Below are 19,518 nucleotides of genomic sequence, written 5' to 3' on the forward strand. Positions count from 1 at the left end.
CTGCTGCGCTCTGGGGCCCCCGGCTCTAGGCACAAGCCCAGCGCTGAGCACTGGGGGGGCTGCCTTTGACCACACCACAGGCATCCTGCACCTGTGGCCGTGGCCCTGCCCCTGCAGCAGGAGCCCCCTGCCAGATGCCACGGCAGCACGTGGCCCCGGGACCCAAATCCTGCAGCTCCAGGAAGGCTCTACGCCATGGCAAACTAGTCAAGGGAGTGAGTCCCACTGCCAGGGCAGAGACAGATCAGGCTAGGGGGAGAACACAGGCAGGGCCCCATGCAGCTGTTTCCTAGATTGGGACCATCTGGGCCAGCTCCTGGGGGCATCGAAGGTGGAAAACCAGGTCCCCTGAGGCACTGTGCTTGGAGAGATACTCCAGCACAGGCCACATGGCTGGGAAAGGCAGTGGCTGGGCCCGCAGAAGGCAAAAGCTTGCCCCCCCTGGCACGATGACAGCAGAGTGCAGGGGCCCATCAGCCTCCAGCTCGCTCCCCTGCCCTCCCTGCAGTGGACGGTGAATAAGGGGGGCTAGTTCTGCCCAGAAAGAGCAGGAGCCTGTAGCAGACAAGAGCAGCCCCAGATCCAACACAGGAGCTGGGACCAGACCAGAAAATCCACCAACCCACATACCCCAGCAAAGACTCCACACAGTCTGGGCCCCTACACCACAGATCCTCCATTGTACAGGGCCCTGGAGCAAGCTTCTGGGAACTCACTTCCCCATGGTTCCTTGCAGCAGCAGCCCTGAGGACCTGGCAGAGGGGAGCTGGAAGCTCAGACCAGCAGCTGGGTGGGTTTGAGTAGTAGCCCCAAGCAGGTCTGAATTGGAGCAGGCTGGAAAGGGAGGCAGGCACTGAGCAGGAGGGCCCAGTGCAGGCTGGCTTGGAGAAAGACGACGGTCCCTACAGTTCATTTTGCTCAGGGCTGGAAAAAAGTGTTCTGTGGACCAAGGCAGATGTGCACAGCCCATAGCAACCTGCAGTGCCAGCTGTGGGACTCTAAGCAGCTGGGCTGCACCTGATCTCTCCTAGGTGGCTGCCTCAGCGCTCAGCTTACAGGGAACACTGCTGGTGGGTAGAAACAGTGCAGCTGGCGGCCGTAGAGGAGAGCCAGCCCATGCGAAAGCTTCCACCCAGGGAGTCCGGCGGAAGGGGCAGCCCTAGTTCGGCCGTTGCTGGGAAGGAAGCAGGGTCAAGTGGTTCGGGCTGAGAGCGAGGGCACCTGAGTCCCACGCCCTGGTCTAACTTTGCAGAGAGGAAAGGCTGTGCCCCACCAGCCCCTGGGTCAGGCCTGTGCTGGGAACACAGCTGGGAGTCAGGCTACTGCTTGGAGGAAAGGGGAGGCTAAGGTGCACCCAACCTAGGCTCCCTGCCTTGGGAGTTGGCTTCCCCTTCCGCTGGCAAGAGCGGGATGCACAGAACACCAAGGGGTGACGATCCTGGCCCAGGCCCCAGTCCAGTACATCCCACCAAAGAGCAGGCCTGGGGGCGCTGGCAGCTTTTGCAAACGTCTATTTATTCAGTAAGATCCTCTCACCAGTTCTGCACTAACCCCCCTCCTCTGCTGCTGGCCAGGCAAGCAGCAGACAGACAGATGGATGCTGGCTCCAGCAGCAGGGGGCGGGGAAGCCCCCTGTCCCCCATCCCCAAATACACAACAGGCCCGGCCGGGCAAGAGATGCCCCATTCCCCCATGGGTGAGCAAGTGAGCGTGTACAGAGGAGGGGGTAGTGTGGGGGGCAGAGTCAAGACAACACGACTAACAGTAAGGGGGCGGGGTTAAAGCGCCTCAGGAACATGAACGGGACCGTGGGGGAGGGGCACCCAGCAGAGAGGGACACAGGCCCCCTCCCCAGCCCTGAATCTTAGACCAGTTCCGTGGAGGGATCCCCCTTAGTCCATGTTTTGCATCACTATAACCGAGGGGTGGAGCATGAGAGGCCCCACCCAGTGAGGTGAGGGGCGGGGCATGGGAGGCTCCGCCCCTAGCGGATAGTGTAGCGGACATAGGGCACCTCAATGTCACACTCGTTGTCGTCATTGCAGCAGAGCTCGAAGACCAGGGCCTTGACGTGACGCCCGATCTTCTTCTTCGACACCTTGGTCACGATCTCTGTCATCCTGGGGGGGGGCAGGCGAGGTAATTGGGGGGGGGGTGCGAGGACACCCCCCTTCCCCAGAGCCAAACCCACCAGGCGAGCCCTCAAACCAGGAGTGCCCATCCCCACTCGTCCCAGGTGGAGGGGGACCCTCACCCAGCGGACAGCCCCAGCCCCAGCCCCAGCCCCAGCCCCAGCGCGGGCAACCCGGGTACATACGGCTGGTCGTGGCGCTCCCGCAGCTTGGCGGGCGGCATGAAGAAGGAGTAGAGCATAGAGACGCCTTGCGACAGCATGGTGATCTCCAGCCGGTGCTCAGTCTGCGGGTGGACAGGGCGGGGGGGGGGTGGGTCAGCACCCACACACCCCACTCAGTGGCCCCCTCTCCCTCCACCACCATGGGGATCTCCAGCCACTGCTCAGTCTGAGGGGGCCAGCACCCACAGACCCACTCCCCCCTGCCCTGATCAGCACCCTCCTTCCGCCACCATGGGGATCTCCAGCCACTGCTCAGTCTGAGGGGGCCAGCACCCACAGACCTGCTCCCTCCTGCCCTGATCAGCACCCTCCTTCCACCACCGCGGGGATCCCCAGCCACGGGGAGGGGACAGTACCCACATACCCCGCTCCATGTATCACCCTTCCTCAGTGCCTCTGCCAGCCTGGGGATCCCCAGCCAGTGCTTGCCCAGGTTGCGGGGGTCAGACACCATCATCCCCTTTCTATAAGCTCCCCAGACCCCCTTTGCACAGTGATCCCAGGGGAGGGGGATAAACACCCACAACTCCCTCCCCAGTTTCACCTTGAAGTAGGCCAGGAACTGGCGCAGCGTCATCTCTTCCCCATTGGGCTGCACCCCCTGAACCTCGAACCGGTCCCACAGTGTCCACTCGATGTCGTAGTACTGGGGGAAGGGAAGATGGATCAGAGACGCCCAGTTTGGGGGGTACCCTGAAGCCAGCCCCCCATGGCCCCTACTACATCCACTTACTGCATGCACAGTGGGGTGATGGGGGCATTTGCCTGACAGTGGGACGCCCATCCCACAGCCCTGCCCACTGTGGTGGGGCACAGAGACAGCCAGAGGTACAGAGAGCAGCTTCCCAAAGCCATGTTCTCAGGACAGGTGATGGGCTGGGGATATGCTGGCTGTAAGAGGGGGCCTGCACCCACCTTGTTGCGAGGGCAGGCGATGGGCTCGGAGAAGCCGAAGAAGGGCAGCGCCAGGTTGAGGAAGCCGTTCTTGTAGGACTCCAGCCGCTTGTGACCCTGCACCACTTTGTACAGCTCCAGACACACCAGACCCACCACAGCCGCTGTCGTCGTGGCGATAGCTGGGATGATCTTCCCAGCAATCAGCTTGCTCTGTGTGGGGGCAGCAGAAGTCAGGGTGTAGCACAGCCTCTGTCCATCCCCTCACCTGCCCTGCACCACCTCCACCACCCAGGCCCAGCAGCTGCCACTGCCCACCTTGTGCCTGTCAGCGGGCGGGATGTCGTAGTTCTCAGCCCGAAGGTTTGATGCTGCCACAATGAAATCCATGTGGAAATTGGTGTCATCATCCTGAAACAGACAGAGGGTCAGAGCGAGAGGCAGCTACCTCTGGGGCAGGGCAACAGAGAAACAGCCGCACGTAATATCAGCATGGGAGAGGGAGACCTTGCCTGGAAGAGAGATGCAGCCACCTCTGGAGAGCAGTCAGGGAACAAGCACAGTGTTATCACCCGGCAGAGCAGCACAAAGCTGGGGATCACTCCCAGGCTCAGCCTGCAGCATGCGCCCCCAAGACTCAGCCTGCAACTCCCCCCTCAACACGCGCTCACCTTCTCGAAGTCGACAGGGTACATGCGGAAGCTCTGCAGGCCCTCGGGGCTGGGCAGGCTGGATTTCAGCTCCTCCAGTCGGCTGTCATCTGGGGGCAGAGCACAGCCTGTGAGCGCCGCTCCAGGGACGTGCAAACACCCCAGCCCATGCCACGGCCTGCTCTTACCGATGGAGGCATTGGCATTCTGCAGCTCCTGGTCTGAGACGTGGATCCGCACCCCGGACCTGGGCGTGAATTCTGGCACCTGCACCTGGCGCAGCAGCTCCGCCACGGTGCCCACGTCCCGGGTGCCCGTGATGCCGTAGGTCTGGGCAAACAGGTTCGCTGCTGCCACAATATAATCCATGTGAAGGGACTGCAAGGGTGGGAGAGAGCGTTAACTCTAAGCCCTACTGATGGCACACTCAATCCACGATCCACACGGGGCCGGGGCGTGTATCAGCCGGGGACAGATCCCCTCTGCAATCCACTTCCAGGGGCTGGGGGGGCGAACATTTGCCTTGACCCGTCACCCTGGCCCAGCTGCCCTGTCTCCCTGTCCAGGTGGGAGGACAAATGGGTTGTGAACCCCAACCCCACGTGCTGCGGGGTGGAGGGGGAGAGAGAGAGGAGAGGGGAGTCATCCCCAGTCCCCCCCGCCGCCCCTACTCACGTTGCTCTCGTCGAAGGTGAGGGGGTGGGGGCATCTCTTGGGCCCTGACCAGAACAAGGTGCCGGAGTTGGTCTTCTGCAACACACCAGAGGGGCAGGGTCAGGGGGGGCGGGGCGCAGCACCTGCTGGCTCCCCGGGGGTGCGGGGCGGGGCTCACCTGGTGGGGCGGGAAGTTGTGCAGCAGCTGGCGGATGTTGTTGCTGTACTGGCAGTGCCAGTGGCGGCAGGCCCAGCCCACGCAGTCGGCCCAGCTCCGGGGCCGCTCACTCACCAGGCTCTTGTTGACAGCCTCCAGCACCTCCAGGGGCTGCGTGCCTGGAAGCTTCAGCGTGCGCTCCATGAACTTGGGGTCTCTGGGGGCGGGGGGGAGGACAGGGCTCAGAGGGACAGCCCACCTGTACTCCCCCCCGCCCCAGGGCAGAGCCGCGGCACGGCAGGCAGACACCTCCCCCCCCAAGGGCAGAGCCACGGCACGGCAGACAGACACCCCCCCCCCCCAAGGGCAGAGCCGCGGCAGGGCAGACACCCCCCCCCAGCCCCCAGGGCAGAGCCGCGGCAGGGCAGACACCCCCCCCCAGCCCCCAGGGCAGAGCCGCGGCACAGCAGGCAGACACCTGCCCCCCCCCAAGGGCAGAGCCGCGGCAAGGCAGGCAGACACCGCCCCCCCCAGCCCCCAGGGCAGAGCCGCGGCACAGCAGACAGACACCCCCCCCCGCCCCAGGGCAGAGCCGCGGCACAGCAGGCAGACACGCCCCCCCCGCCCCAGGGCAGAGCCGCGGCACAGCAGACAGACACCCCCCCCCCGCCCCAGGGCAGAGCCGCGGCACAGCAGACAGACACCCCCCCCCCGCCCCAGGGCAGAGCCGCGGCACAGCAGGCAGACACCCCCCCGACTCACGAGATGTACTGGTTGACGCTCTCTGCCGGCTGCTTGAAGAGCCCTTCGAACTCATCGCGGGCCCACTGTGGGACACAGCAGTCGCCCCAGGGCAAAGGGAAGTCAGACACATGAGACACCAGCTGCCCCCACACGGGAAGAACCCCAGGGTTCTGGCTCCCCACTGGCCACTCCATCCCAGCAGTGGAGAGAGGACCCAGGCGTCCGGGCTCCCAGCCCTCCTGTGCTCTAACCACTGAACCCCTCTCTCCTCCCAGCACTGGGGAGAGGACCCAGGCATCCGGGCTCCCAGCCCTGCTGTGCTCTAACCACTAGCCTCCACTCCCCTCCTACAGCAGCATCCCAGTCCCCAAGGGGTGGGAACCTCACCTGCAGCGTGTGCTCAATGGCATTGGGGAAATTCTTGAGGGTGCAGATGGGGATTGATTTCTCAGGCGGGTCCTGGCTGGAGCTGTACGACTCTGTGAGGAAGGGGATCACCACCTGGACGTTGCCCTTGGTGCCCAGTGTCCCCGACTCCAGCAGGGGTTTCCGGTAATAGACACACCGGCGATCCATGTACATCCCTGGGGATGGGAACGTGGGGTTAGCAAACACGTAAGAGGGCAGGAAACTTAGCATCAGAGCAAGTGTGGCTGGGACAGCTTGCCTGGCACTGAGATGCAGCCACCTCTGGGGCAGGGCACCTTGGGAACAGCCACATATAATGCAGCACAGGAATGGCTTCCACGGGGCTGAGAAGCAGCCACCTCTGGAGCAGGGCACCTGGGTACAGCCACACACACCAGGCTCACAAGCTGCTGACAGCTCCCTGCGGACAGGGGGGACAAGGGAACAGCCCCACCCGCGAGCCACTCACGGGCGTCCACGTTGTCCAGCGCGTTGGCCACACCGTCCAGGCCCTCGAAGAAGTCATCGTCATAGACCCGTTCCGTGTCGGGGCCCACGCGATCCTGGTGGCTCGTGATGTGGATATTGGGGTTCATCTGCCGCACTGCAGCTGCTGCCGTGTCAGACTTCATTTTCTGGGGGCGGGGAACCCAGAGTTACTAGCCTGAGATAGGAACGGAACCAGGAGTCCTGGCCACACCCCTCACACTAGCCCACAAGTCCCCACTCCCCTCCCCGAGCCAGGGACAGAACCCAGGAGTCCTGCCCCTGCACCCCCCAGCCCCTGCGCACCGTGACGTCCCAGGGCCGGAAGAGGAACTGGCGGTTGAGGTTGGATTTCTCAATGGTGTCCATGTCGGTCACTGTCACCTCCCCGCCATCCCCGCAGGCCAGCCCCAGCATGGCAAAGTTCTTCAGCAGCTCGCAGCCGATGGCGCCAGCACCCACCTGGGTGGGGGACAGATGGGTGAGGGGCAGCGGGGGCCAGGTAGGCGAGGGGAAGGGGGCAGCAGGTCTGCGGGCCAGACCCCAGCTGTGAGTAAGTCCCAGGCGTGAAGGAGCCAGGCCCAGCCGCCTGCAGCCGCTTCCCTGGAGCCCCTCGAACCCACACCCAGATAGTGCCCTGGGAACATGGGGCATTGTCAGAAATAACCTGCCCCAGCACTGTGCAGCGCCAGACCCGACACACTCCCAGTTCCGGCCGGTGGGGCCGGGCCGGGCCACGGTCTGGGCGGTTGGGACCCCGCAGCGCTGGGGGATGCCCCAGGCCGGGGGCTTGCAGCACAGCCCAGCCACACTCACCAGGAAATACTTCTGCCGGCCCAGCTTAGCCTGCAGGTCGGCCCCGAACACAGCAATCTGCCCGTCGTAGCGGCTGTTCCTCTGGGGGGCGAGGGGGAGAGAGTCACCCCGGCTCCGCCGGCTCAGTTCCCCGGCTCTCAACCCACTGCCCCCCCAGTGCCAGGCTCCCCTCCCCTGCTCCCAACCCACTGCCGCCCCAGTGCCAGGCTCCCCTCCCCTGCTCCCAACCCACTGCCCGGCTCCCCTCCCCGGCTCCCAACCCACTGCCGCCCCAGTGCCAGGTTCCCCTCTCCCGCTCCCAACCCACTGCTGGGTCCCCTTCCCTGGCCTCTGACAGTGCCACCCCAGCCCCAGCTCCCGCCAGCACTCACCGGGCGGCACTGCTCCTCCGTGAGCCCCTCCTTGCTGTCCTCGGGCAGACACTCCAGGGCGTCGAAGTACAGCCACTGCTTGATGGGCATGAACTTCCCGGAGCAAGCCTGGGGCACACAGCAGGGTTGGCGGGGGGGCTCCAGCTCCCCGAGGGCCTCATGGAGCCTCAGAGGGCACTGAGCCCAGCTGTGCTGCATAGTGGGGCCCAGGGCCACACTGTCTGCCCAGCCGAGGGGGGTCCTGGCTCCCAGGCCCCACCCTCCCCACCCCGGGTACCCAGCACTACCTTCATGACCTCCTGGGCGGCCAGCCCCCCGATGAAGGCATTGACAGGCGCCAGGTCCCCGGCTGCCTGGTACGCCAGCTCCTTGATCAGCCCCTCGCTTAGCTCCTCCTGCCGCAGCGCCGGCCCGGCCTGCTCGTTCAGCGCCCGGGCTAGCGCTAGCACCTCGGCCGCATCCGCCTGCAGGGAGAGGAGTCACGTGGCGGCCCCACCCCAGAACCGGGAGACGGGATGCTCAGAGGGCCCCCGCAGGGGTAGAGACATGACACAGCTGGGGGAGGGCAGGTCACACAGTGATTTCTCTAACCTTTTCCATTGCTGTGCGGAATATTTTTTTTGTGTGCACCAAGGCACGAGCAAGCGTGCACCAACGCCAGCGAAACATGCCGCCAGGGCACATGCGTCAGCCAGAGGGCAGGGCGCAGGCCCCCCTGGCACAGGCCCCGGCCCATACAGGCAGGGCTGCTGTCCCAGCAAAGGGGAAGCTGGGGAGACGAGGGACACAGCACCCAGGAGTCAGGCCCCCTGCTCCCGGCCCCGGCCCGGCCCAACCCTACCTCATTGCGGGGCCGGAGCAGGCGCTGGTGCTGGCGCTGGAAGTCATGCAGGGCCTGGAAGGCCAGGTGCAGCTGGGCCGGGCGCTCAAACTTCCCGAAGTCGGTCACCACGAAGTCAGGCTCGGCCAGGGCCACGCTCAGGGGTTTCTGCAGAGAGGGCAGGGGTGAGGGGCAGCTGGAACGCCCCACCCCCCGCATCTTCTCACGCCCTCCAGCCCGGCCCCGTGCTCATGCTGACAGGCAGAGCCACAGACCTGCCCCTGGAACACTGAGCGCCGTTCACTCTGAACCCTACTGATGACGGGCATATGTTCAGCAGCAACAGAGATCAGCACACGTTGCCCATCCCAGTCCCTGGGGGAAGAGCCAGTGCCCAGGGCCTACCCAGCAGCTCCACCTGGCCCACGGTGCCGGTGCCCCACCACTCACAAAGCTGATCTTCTTGGGCATCTTGACCTGGGAGACGATGCCCCCACGCACGTACTCGGAGAAGCTGCTGGTGTCGCCGATGCTGAAAGTGTACGGCCCTGCGGGAAGGGAGGGAGTCAGCAGTGGGGGGTGCACAGGCCAGGAATGGTGCTCCCTGCCCCAACCCCTTCCCCACAGCGCAGCGCCCCAGCCCCAGGCAGGTCTCGCCTCTCACCCAGCACTTGGATCTCCATGGGGGGGCAGCGGTTGAGTTCCTCCATGCCCTCCACCTCCGTGAAGGCGACGAAGTCCCCGCTCTCAAAGCCGTGCCGAGCCTCATCCAGGCAGGTCACCTCACCGGGGCAGCCCTGCCAAGGCACAGGGGGCGAGGCCAGCGGCACCAGCATGAAACCAGGTGCCACGGCCTCCAGCCACCCGCAGCAACCACCAGGAGAGAACCCAGGAGTTCTGGCCTCCAGCCACCCGCAGCAACCACCAGGAGAGAACCCAGGAGTTCTGGCCTCCAGCCACCCGCAGCAACCACCAGGCCCCACCACCTTCCCAGAGCCAGGGGAGAACCCTGAGTCCTGACTCCCACTCCTGGCACCCCTGCTCTAACCACTACACACCACTCACCTCCCAAAGCTGGGAGAGAACGCAGGAGCCCAGCCCCCCAGCTCTAACCACCAGCCCCCACTGCTTCTCAGGGCTGGAGGGGACCCCAGGGGTCCTGCCTGCTGTTACCTTGGTGATCATGGAGATCATGGCGCTGAGGGGCTGCTCCCCATTGGTGTCTGTTACAACCATCTCGTCCCCGAAGTCACAGAAGAGCTGGCTGTGGGCAGAGAGGGGAATGTGGGAACCGGCTCCAGCCCCTCCCTGCCAGGCAGCGCCCCCTCCCGGTGCCTGGGAGACAAGGCTGCTGCCCTCTGCCGACCAAGCCATGAGGAGCACGGGGGCGGGGGGGCACTCACCCAAACAGCCCCCTAGTGTCAGCCACCACCAGCTTGATGCCTCTGGCATGGCAGAGCTCCCCGACCCGCAGCTGCTCCTCCAGGGGCGAGTTCGTGAGAACCACGACCTGCCGGCACACAGAACGTCAGTGCCGGCCTGGGCTCCCGGCTTCGCCCATCCCATAACAGAGACGCCCCCCGCACCTTCCCCAGCCAGCACATGGAGGCCATTAACACTGGCCCACACCCCATCCTGAGCCTGCACCCCAGCCCCCCCAGCTCCAACCAGTGCCCCGCTCCACCTAGATACCCCGCCAGCCACAACCTGCACCTCTCCTGCCTGTTGTGCCCTGCACCCAGAGCCCCTGCTGCCTGCACCCCCCTGCCATCTTCCAGCCTGCACAGAGCTGCCTGTGGCCCCTAACCCTCCCTGGGCACTGGTGTGCCCCCCCGGCCCCCACAGGCAGCGACCGAGGTGACCCACCGCTCCCCCCACCCCAAACCTCTGGGTCTCCAACCCGACCAGCTGCCGAGACAGGAGGGAGACACACACAGACGGGTGCCTAACAGACGCATGTGGATGGAACTCAAGAATCCTGGCTCCCAGTCCCTAGCTCTAATCACTAGACCCCACTCTCCCCACCCCCCGCCCGCCTGGTAGAGGACCCAGGCATCCGAGCTCCCCGAGGGGTGGGCACGTACCTGGAATGTGCTCAGAAAGTCCTCGGTGAGGGCCCCAGGGTGGACGCTGACAGGTACGTAGGAGTTGAGCTCAGCCAAGTGCGGCTGGGAGACCTCAGCCCGGTTCTTCCCCACATCCTCCTCCCGCAGGTAGAACTGGGGAGCAGGGCAGGATGCTGAGCAGGGGGAAGGAAGGGGAGGGGAGCCCGAGCAGGACTGGGGGGCAGAGCAGGACCAGAGGTGCCCTTAACTCTTTCCACCCTGCATGGAAGGAATTTTGCACACCTGTCTGGAGGCACTGTGTGACACGCCCCCTTCAAAGCAGTGCACAGAACAGCTCCTGGGGTGGGATGGGGCCAAGGGGTTTGGGGCATGGGGCTCTGGGCTGGGGTAGAACCAGTGAGGTAGGTTTCGGGGGAGGAAGATGCTCAGGGCTGGAGGTGACCTCAAGGAGGAGCAGAGGGTTGGGACTCAGGCTTATCTGGGCAGCTCACTGCCGGATGCAGCTGCCCCCACTGGCCCTGACAGCTTCCAGGCTTGGCAAGAAGTCTCCCCACTACACCTCCGAGGCCCCCATGCCGGGAGAGGGGCACAACTAGCGGGCGTCAGGGAAGGGGAACCCTGGGAGGGGGAAGGGCCGGGCCACGGGCTGGGACAGAGGGGACACCCTGCCCCCACCTACCTGGGAGGCCAGGTCTGCCCACTGGGTGGGTTCGGGGTCATGCAGGGTGACTGACTTGACTCCACCCAGGATGATGTTCTTGGCGATCTCCACACCCAGCCCCCGCAGGCCGGACACCAGGACGCTAGCATTCTGCATCCGCTTCATGGCCTCGTGGCCCAGCACGTACCTGTGGAGGGAAGGGGGGAAGGTTGGGTGGGCAGGCAGGTGGCCCAGGCTCTGGGGGCCCTGCACTGATTCCCATACCCACAGGAGAGAGGGGATCTGCTGCAGGGCTGTTCCGACGGAGCCCTTTGGGGAGCCAGCGGCTGGGCAGGCCTTGGGGACCCCCCGGCTGGTACTTACAGCTGCCTGGAGTACAGGCCCTCGTCAATGTCAGCGTCGCTCCCATTCTTAGCCATGCCCTGTGAGCAGAGAGGTCAGAGGTCAGCGCAGGGCAGGCCGGGGTTGGAAGAACAGGTCTCACCCCGACGGGGGGTGGGAGGGGCAGGGCGTGTGCCCCAGGCTCTGATCTGGGGGCCCCCAGCACAGGGCAGACGGAGATCTGCTCCGAACGCCCGAGAGCCCTGGGCAGCACCTCGGAAACCCACCAGCCACATGGCACTTGGGAGCCCCCAGCTCCCCCATGGAGGGTGCCCAACAGGCGAGGCCGGGACCCCCAGACTCACGTTGGTGGGCGCTGCGCGCGGGTCACTCTGAACGGCGTTGCCAGAGGAGCAGTTCGAACCCGTCTTCGGCTCAGATCCAGACACGCGGCGCTTCTTGGACAACGGCGAGCTGGACATCTGGGGGGCAGGAGGGGTCAGAGCTCTGCCCATGGCCCATGAACACCCCCACCCTGGCTACTGGCTACCTGAGCATAGCCAGCACAGGGCTGGGGGGCTATCCCCTGGCAGTCAGGGCCGGGTGCTACAGGGGTTTCCCAAGCAGTTGCTAATCAGCTGCACCCCCAGAAGTGCCACAGCCATGACAGCGCCTGTTCCCAGAGCCTCTCTACAGAGCCCTGTGCCAGGAGCCAGGTCGACCCACGGTGAGTCAGCCGGGACAATGACTCACTTCACAGCCCAGCTTCCCAGAGCCCAGCCCTGCCCTGGGCAGGCCAAGAACTCAGCACCCTCAGGGTGGGGACCCCAAACCTGCTTCCACCTGCCAAGAGCTGAGGCGCCCAAGCTATCCCCTCCCAAAGTCAGGAAGAGAACCCAGGCATCCTGGCTCAAGCCCCTGCATTATACCAGGGCATCTGACAGCACCACTGCCTAGGCAGGCAACTGCAAGGGGACCTGAGGTGCCAGGATTTGAGCAGCGCTTCCCACCCCTGTGGCTTGCACCCAGGGACGGTCCCTCGGCTCCCGGAAGGGGTTTCCCCCAATGGCGGGCCAAGCTGAACTCTGCTTCTGCCCTGCCCTGCCCTGCCTCGCCTCACCCGCCTGCTCTCCCTGGAGGCCAGTTAGCATGACACTGCGCTTTAGGAAAAGCCTGATTATCACCCGGACGGAACAATCCCACCACAGAGGATGTGCACTCAGCCCTGAGGCAAGATGCAGCCACCTCTGGGCCAGGGCAACTGCGGAACAGCCGCCCATAATGCTACATAGGAAGAGGAGACCCAGAAAAGCATAACAGCTGGGGTCAGGATGGGAAGGAGTCCCGGGGGGCTCACGAGAGCCAGAGACAGTGAAGTGGAGATTGCACTTCTGCCAGAGAAATCTGCCTCGCCGGAAGCAGATGCAGGATCCCAGCAGTGGTCCCAAGAGGGAGAAAAGTCACCTCTCTGCCACCACACATCTCCTGCTGCTGGGTCCCTTACCAGCCAGGGAAGGCAGAGCTGTCAGGTCGGAGCAAAACCCTCAATGGCAGACCCCCTTACATTGGCAGAACCCCAGCTTCTCCTGTAACCCTGTTCCCAAGTAACAGCAACAATACCTGGCACAGCCACACCTCCGCTGGCAGCGGCATGCCAGTCCCCCCAAGCCAAGGAGAGGTTGCCAGAGCCCAAGGTGCCTTGCCCCAGCCCAGAGGCGGCCGCATTTCAGGGCTCATTCAGAGCTCCCTAAATACTGGTTTGGGGCTGGACCATTCATCCCAGAGGCTGCTGAAAACTCCTCCTCCCTCCCCCATACGTGCATTAAAAGCTTCACATCACCCTCCCCCGCCCTCCCCATCATCTTTAGTTCATCCCAAGTATTCTGCACAGTCCTTTACGTTCACCATCATCTTAATCTCAATTCACTATCAGGGCCGGAGCAGAGCTCCACCAGCTCCTCTTGGCTGCCTCCCAGGGGTTCTGCGAGCGCCAGCAGCCTCAGAGCTGTGCACCCCATTCGCTCCTGTGGTGAGTCAGCCCATTTCAACCCCGAGGCCCAGCTCGCTCCCGAGGGGGGGAGGATTCCTGGGAGGGGTCCCAGACAGGCCAGCAGCACACCTGAGGGAGGCCGAAAGCGGGTTGGTTTTTGTGTAACCGAGGGGCAGGGAAGGGCTACGCAGCAGACCAGATTGAGAGACAGGACACTGGGATGGATGCAGCCCTGACAAGCCTACGGCCCCGCTCCACACATCTAACGGAGAGAAACGAACGCACACACCTTACCAGCTGGCCCCAGGACTGGCCCCAAAGGGTTCCACACTAACCCTGCCCTTTGCTTCCACCCAAGACAAGCCACACGCATGTGCTCTGCCCTGAGCCAAGGCACACGACGGTGGTGGCGCCTGGGAGCATTCAGGCACAGATGGGAGAAGAGGGAACTTTCAACGCCTGGTTTCACAGTGGCCGATCACAGCGGTTTCTCTGCTCAGTTTGGAAAGGCATCGGGGGGTCCAGTCCCTGAGGAGACTGTCTCAAGCCAGGCAGCTGGCTGAGTGGGTCTCGCCAGGCAGAGCTCACTGGATGAAGCAGGAGGCCTGGAGGGGTTTGGACCCCGAAATCAGCGTGAGCTGGCACAGGGGTGGCTGACAGGGCTGCTCCAGAGGCCAGGTTGAAAGCCAGGAGGGAGCACCTGGCCAACGGCTAGGCGACGGCCAACCCCAGAGGCGCACAGAAGGACCAGCCAGCTGTAACAATCAAACTCTCGACATGGCCAAGGGCACCTGATACCGAGACTGGAGGAGAAGTTGCCTTGTCCTCACAAGGGCCCATGGAGCCTGCTCCAGCCCTCAGCTCTGTCCCCACAAGCCTCCCAGGCTCCCCCGCCTTTCAGTGGTGTCGCGCTCACTGTCCCGTCGCTGAGCTGAGAAGCTTTAGGGGTGGATGAAGCCAGACGGGGGTCACCTGCCCCCAGCCAGCCAGCCGGGGGGATGGAGCCCGAGGGGAGCCGGAGCAGCCAGGCAGCTGGCTCGGCAGCGCAGTGAGCCCCCAGCTCACTGGGCCACAGCCCCAAGGTAAGGCTGACTCAGCCGCCAGGATTTTACTGCCCCTCTCCCACCTATGGGTGTCCTCTGACTCCTCCCCAGCTCCCAGCCTGCCCCCCACAGGCTCTGAGAGAGCAAAGGGGCATCGTCTCCTGGGCTGGGTTAGAGGCTGGTCCCTGCCTGCCCCAGGCTCGGGCAATCCCCCGCCCGGCGGCGGCACACTCAGAGGACAAGCGACTACGGGAGCGGGCCCCGGCCCCAGACTGCCAGGCAGCGATGTCGCTACCCCAGTCGCGCTTCCTGCTCCAGCAACGGCCGCCCGAGCTCCCCCCCCACCGGCCGGGCCGGCTACCGGGGCTCTTCCCGCTGGCCCGTCTGCTCCCCGCTGGGGGAAGAGCCGGGGCGTCCCGCTCCCCCCGCCCCAGACACTGAGTTACACCCGGGCGCTGCTTCCCCGCCCCAGCGGGGCTGTGCTACGGGGATCCCCGCCCCCGGCGCCGGGCTGCGGGGCCCTCCCTCAGCGGGGGCCCGGGCGAGGCGGGGGCGGGGCCCGGGGCGCCGGCGGGGGGGGTGGTCCCGGTCGGGGGAGGAGCTCGGTTACCAATGAGGCTGGCCCGGCCCGGCCCCGCTCGCTTCCCCCGCTCGGCTCCTCACAAGATGGCGGCTGCCGGGCCCGGAACAAAAACCCCCCGCTCACGGCGCACGCCAGGCCCCGCCCCCCGCCGCCCATTGGCCGTCCGGCCCGACCTACGCGGCCCGCGCTGCGGACGGTGCTCGCCCATTGGCCGACAAAGGACGCGGCCCGCCCCCTGACCCTGACGCGCCCGCTACCGGCAGCGGGCACCCGGATGTGGGAGAGGAGCCGAGGGGCCCGGATGGCGACGTGCCCCGCCCACCTCATGAATAATGCAGAAGGGAAGCCACGCCCGCTCGGCTGTCCCATGAGGCGAGGCGAGGCGAGGGGAGGGGGCAGGGTGTGGGTGAGGGATTGGGGGAGGGGAGAGACCGGGGACAACACCGTGGCCCTCACCCCCACTAATCTCAGTGACATTCGTTAAATTCAGACACCACGTGGGATGCACGGGACAGAGCAAACCCACAGCCTGCACCCTCCCCCACACCGGCGCACGCCCCCAGCTACCCCACACGCGCTCAGCCTGCGCCCGCTGCACCCGCGAGCCTCAGAGCCCGGCCTCAATGGCTCCGCCTGGGGCGGTGCAGTTCAAGCCCCAAGCTCCTGGCTGGGGGGGTGGGGGAGCAGGGAGGGCTCACACCCGCAGTGGGAACAGCTCAGCAGCTGCTTTTGGCCCCATAGCGTGAGACAGGGTGGTGCTCCCAGGCTGTGTCCCCAGCAGTGCACACTTCCAAGACACACAGGAAGGGGCTTACACCAGCATGGAGAGTCTACAGCAGAGCCAGGGGAGAACCGAGAACCTGGCCCCGGCCCCCGTTCTAACCCCGACACCTAACCGCCCTCCCAGAGCCAGGAGCCCTGGCCCCAACACACTCAATTCACCTCCATGGCATCTTGGGCCTGCGGATTTCGCTGCTCAAGCCCTGCATGCTGCAGGAGGGCCTTTGGCTCAGCTTGCCAGCATGACCCTGCCTGGCCAAGCCCTGGCACACGTGTGTCCCAGCTGGAGGGGATGAGCCTCCCTCTTCCCCCACTCCCCCCCGCAGCTTGGGTGGGACTGATCCTGGAACCCTGCACCAAGCTCTGGGGAGACAACTGCTGAGGGGATGGAGAAGAACCCACAAACCCACTCTTGTTATCTGCTCCCAAACCTGTTATCTGCTCCCCACTTTAGCTCAGGGCAGAGGGTCACTATCGCTCCTAGAAGGCATCAGCCAGGATTATGGCCCTGGATCCATAGCAGGCCGGCGGGGGATACACCCGTCCTCCCCCTACAGCTGATATAAACGTCATTCAATCTGCAGACCCAAGACCCCTCAACCAGACCAGCCAGCCTCACACCCCTGGCACATGCCGCTGACTTCCCCCAGCAACACCCAGATTAGCTGTTCTGGCCACGCTGCTGCCCTGGGAGCTGATCGGGAGGGGACGGGTCCTGACACCAATGATAGCCAGTGGCCATGAGTCCCACTGATTAACACCTGCTGCAGCCTGGAAGTCCATCCCCCTTCGAGGGCATCAAAGGTCCCTCTTCTTGTCAGGAGCTCAGGCAGGACTGCACACATGGAGGTACTGGGAATAACCTACACAGGCAGGCTGGGGTCTGGGCAGCACCTGGCATGATGGGAGGAGGGGGTGGGCCCTGATCTCAGCCAGGGTCTGGGCAGTGCTCAGCACCTTGAGGGGCCCTGATCTCAGTCAGTCAGCACAATGCTCAGCACAACAGGGGCCCTGCCCCTTGATCTTCCATGGGATTTGCTCAGGGGTGGGGGTCTCCAGCTCCTGCCATACCCCAAACAATTGCTACCCTCAAGTCTTCTGCTGTGATTTCCCTGTGGCGGCTGTATTTTTGGTCCCCTTCCCCAGACCTGACTTTCCCTAGGGGATCTTTTTTGACCTGTAACTAAGTTTTTGATGTGGAATTTCTGAGCTCCAGTTTCTTTTCCTTTCCCTGTTGGCTGCAAGAAACCACTTTGCTGTTTTAACCAAAGGCCCTTTGGGCAACTGTCTCAACCGCCCCACCAGAGCGTCCCACGTGTTCCTGCACACTGAGCATCACATCTAGGAGCAAACATCAGCTACGCACCGGCGGGCACTGATAATCGAGCGGGCAGGACGCTCAGCTTCCCCCTCCTCAGCCAGGTTAAATCCGGCCCGCGCAGAGGGAATCTCCTCCTCCATATTTGTTTCCCCAACCCAACTCTGCGCGGTGCCACTTCGGAGCTCCAGCGAGCAACCAGGGCCATCGGAATGCGCAGGGGGGCCAGGAAGAAATCAGGCCATTCACAAAACCAAACGAACCTCTTTAGCTCCGTTCCAGCCCATGCCAAGCCAACGAAGCCATTCGTGGGAAGGTTCAAACAAGGACCACCAGGAAAAGGGTTACACAGACCCCAGACCAGCCCAAGGGCGAGACAAGCTAGCTGGGCATGGAAGTGGGGAAACTGAGGAAGAAAGAGGGGACTTTTTTGCACAAGCATACGCCACATGTGGGAGACCTGAGATGCAGGAGTCCCAGCTCCCAGGCCCCCCCCAACCCACTAGACCCTCCAGAGCCAGAGAACCCAGGAGTCCTGGCGCCCAGCATGCCCTCAACCATTACATGACAAACCACGAGGCAGGGAGTGAGGGGCTAGATATGAGCAGAGCATTGCTGATTCTCAGCAAAGAGTCAGACTTGGGGGGGCAGCCAAAGCAGCCCCCCAGAGCAGCAGAGGCACAAAGGATTCCCTCAACAAAGAGGAGCAGACCAGTTGGGCGGGGGGCAGCACAGAAAGGTGAGTTGCCCCTCACAGCCCAATAGCAAAACATCTGGGTCACATGGTCAGTTCCCCCTCTTTGCCCCATGCCTCCTAGCTCCCCTCCTCCCAACAGTGCCTCCACCACTCTCCTCCAGCCACACCCTGCAGGCCCCCCACTCTCCTCTCCTCTCCCCAGTTGCTGGGAATCCCCAGGGTCCCCCAGCACCGACGTCCTCCTGTCATCAGCAGCTGCCTGACATTCCCCAACATGCTCCACCCAAGGGTCCCATCCCTTCAACCCCCACTCTACCTGCTACCCCCAACTCATGATCTACCCCATAAGTAGCCCCCTCCTCATCCCCCCTTAACCATCGCTGCCAACCTCCGAGGGTCCCACAGCCATCCGGCCACGCCCCTGTCCTGCACCCCAGTTCCCTGTGCCCTTCCCCCCACCCTTCCCCCTGCCCTGCACCCCCCCAGACTGCTCCCACTCCCGTGCACTCCAGTTCCCCCTGCCCTTCCCCCTGCGCCCCTCCCCCATCCCGCGCACCCCAGTTCCCCGTGCCCTTCCCCCTGCCCTGCACCCCCTGTGCCCCTCCCCAGACTCCTCCCCCTCCCGTGCACCGCAGTTCCCTCTCCCCTGTACCCCAGTTCCCCGGGCCCTTTCCCCCTGCGTCCCTCCTATTCCTCCCGCCCCTCCCCCGCCCCCCCGCTCACCCCTCTCTCTCTCTCGTCCCCGCGCGCCGCTCCCGCCGCTGATGGACCCGCCGGGCTCGGGCTGAACCACGCGCCGCACGGGGGCGCGGGACCGAACCATCCCGGGCGGAGGGGACAAGCCCGCCCCCCAGCCCGCATCCGCGTGGCTCCGAGCCCGCGTGCCCCCGTCCCGCTGGCAGCATGGTCCAGCCCGGCCGCGCGGCGCCTGCTGGGGGCTGTAGTCACAGACGCGAGGATTGGGGGTCAACCACGAGGACGGCCGGACAGCGGGACAGAAGGAAGACAGACAGAGACAGGGACAGGGAGACAGATGGACACCGGAGTGAGGCACAGGGTGACAGGCTGACAGAGGGCCAGGGGGCGGACAGACATAAGGACAGCAGACACCGGGATGCAAGGGCAGTCAGACACAGGGACAGACAGGGAGGAACAGTCAGACATGGGGATGAACAGGCAGACATCGGGGCAGGTTGGGGATAGAGATGGAGGCAAACAGGCACAGGGATGAACAGACATCAGGAGAGAAGTAGGGCAGACAGACACAGGGACAGACAGGGAGGACTATGGCAAGGAGGGATGGGGAACAGATCATGCTAGAGTACCAGGCCGCTGGATGGTCTCCAATGCCAATCCCCTTAACTCTGCCCCTTTGTGTTCCACCCTAGCATCAACAGCAACTGCATCACTGATGGATGTTGGCACCTGCTCCCTGCCACGCTCCAAGGCAGGCTGTACTTCAGGGCTCGGTGGAGGGCTGGGCAAAGAAAGAGCATGGGTCTGGAGGAGGCCCCCGCCCCCACCCCCACACGCTGCCTCCTTCGCTCCCACAATTGGCAGGTGTGTGGTGACTAAAGCAAGATGGCTTCACACACAGGCAGCCGTACCCCTGCTTCACTGGACCTCTCTGCCTCAGTTTCCCCACTCTAACACACCAACTCCCCCTTCTTTTCCTGGTGGCTGAGATAAAGGCCTGGCTGTCT

General features: G+C 64.4%; 1 protein-coding gene across 2 annotated transcripts; it reads right to left on the reverse strand.

Moving 5' to 3' along the window:
• Positions 1 to 1,494: 1,494 nt before the first annotated feature.
• On the reverse strand, positions 1,495 to 18,690 carry UBA1 (ubiquitin like modifier activating enzyme 1). Of its 2 annotated transcripts, none has more exons than XM_075017402.1 (26): positions 18,539 to 18,690; positions 11,770 to 11,886; positions 11,447 to 11,505; positions 11,102 to 11,270; positions 10,441 to 10,575; positions 9,760 to 9,866; positions 9,530 to 9,620; positions 9,021 to 9,153; positions 8,807 to 8,904; positions 8,378 to 8,524; positions 7,824 to 8,000; positions 7,537 to 7,644; positions 7,166 to 7,246; positions 6,656 to 6,811; positions 6,333 to 6,498; positions 5,843 to 6,039; positions 5,474 to 5,538; positions 4,733 to 4,928; positions 4,576 to 4,650; positions 4,089 to 4,278; positions 3,922 to 4,010; positions 3,569 to 3,661; positions 3,272 to 3,463; positions 2,901 to 3,002; positions 2,318 to 2,418; positions 1,495 to 2,120 (listed from the first exon to the last, which is right to left on the reverse strand). In XM_075017402.1, exons 1-26 carry the CDS (start codon positions 18,674 to 18,676, stop codon positions 1,985 to 1,987), a joined length of 3,318 nt encoding a protein of 1,105 aa, XP_074873503.1. In that variant the 5' UTR covers positions 18,677 to 18,690; the 3' UTR covers positions 1,495 to 1,984. The 2 variants fall into 2 exon arrangements, with proteins under 2 accessions (XP_074873503.1, XP_074873504.1); XM_075017403.1 differs by lacking the exon at positions 18,539 to 18,690 and adding an exon at positions 15,048 to 15,126.
• Positions 18,691 to 19,518: the final 828 nt, after the last annotated feature.

This window comes from Carettochelys insculpta, chromosome 22, assembly GCF_033958435.1.
Source record: "Carettochelys insculpta isolate YL-2023 chromosome 22, ASM3395843v1, whole genome shotgun sequence".
NCBI classification, from domain to species: domain Eukaryota; kingdom Metazoa; phylum Chordata; order Testudines; family Carettochelyidae; genus Carettochelys; species Carettochelys insculpta.

Coding starts and splice junctions, on each gene's coding strand:
- UBA1 (XM_075017402.1), bottom strand. CDS start 18,676: ATGCGGGCTGGGGGGCGGGCTTGTCCCCTCCGCCCGGGATGGTTCGGT. Junction 4,929..5,473: donor AGCGTCAACCAGTACATCTC/GTGAGTCGGGGG, acceptor CCCCGCCCCCAG/AGACCCCAAGTTCATGGAGC. Junction 3,662..3,921: donor ACCCTGTCGACTTCGAGAAG/GTGAGCGCGTGT, acceptor TGTCTGTTTCAG/GATGATGACACCAATTTCCA.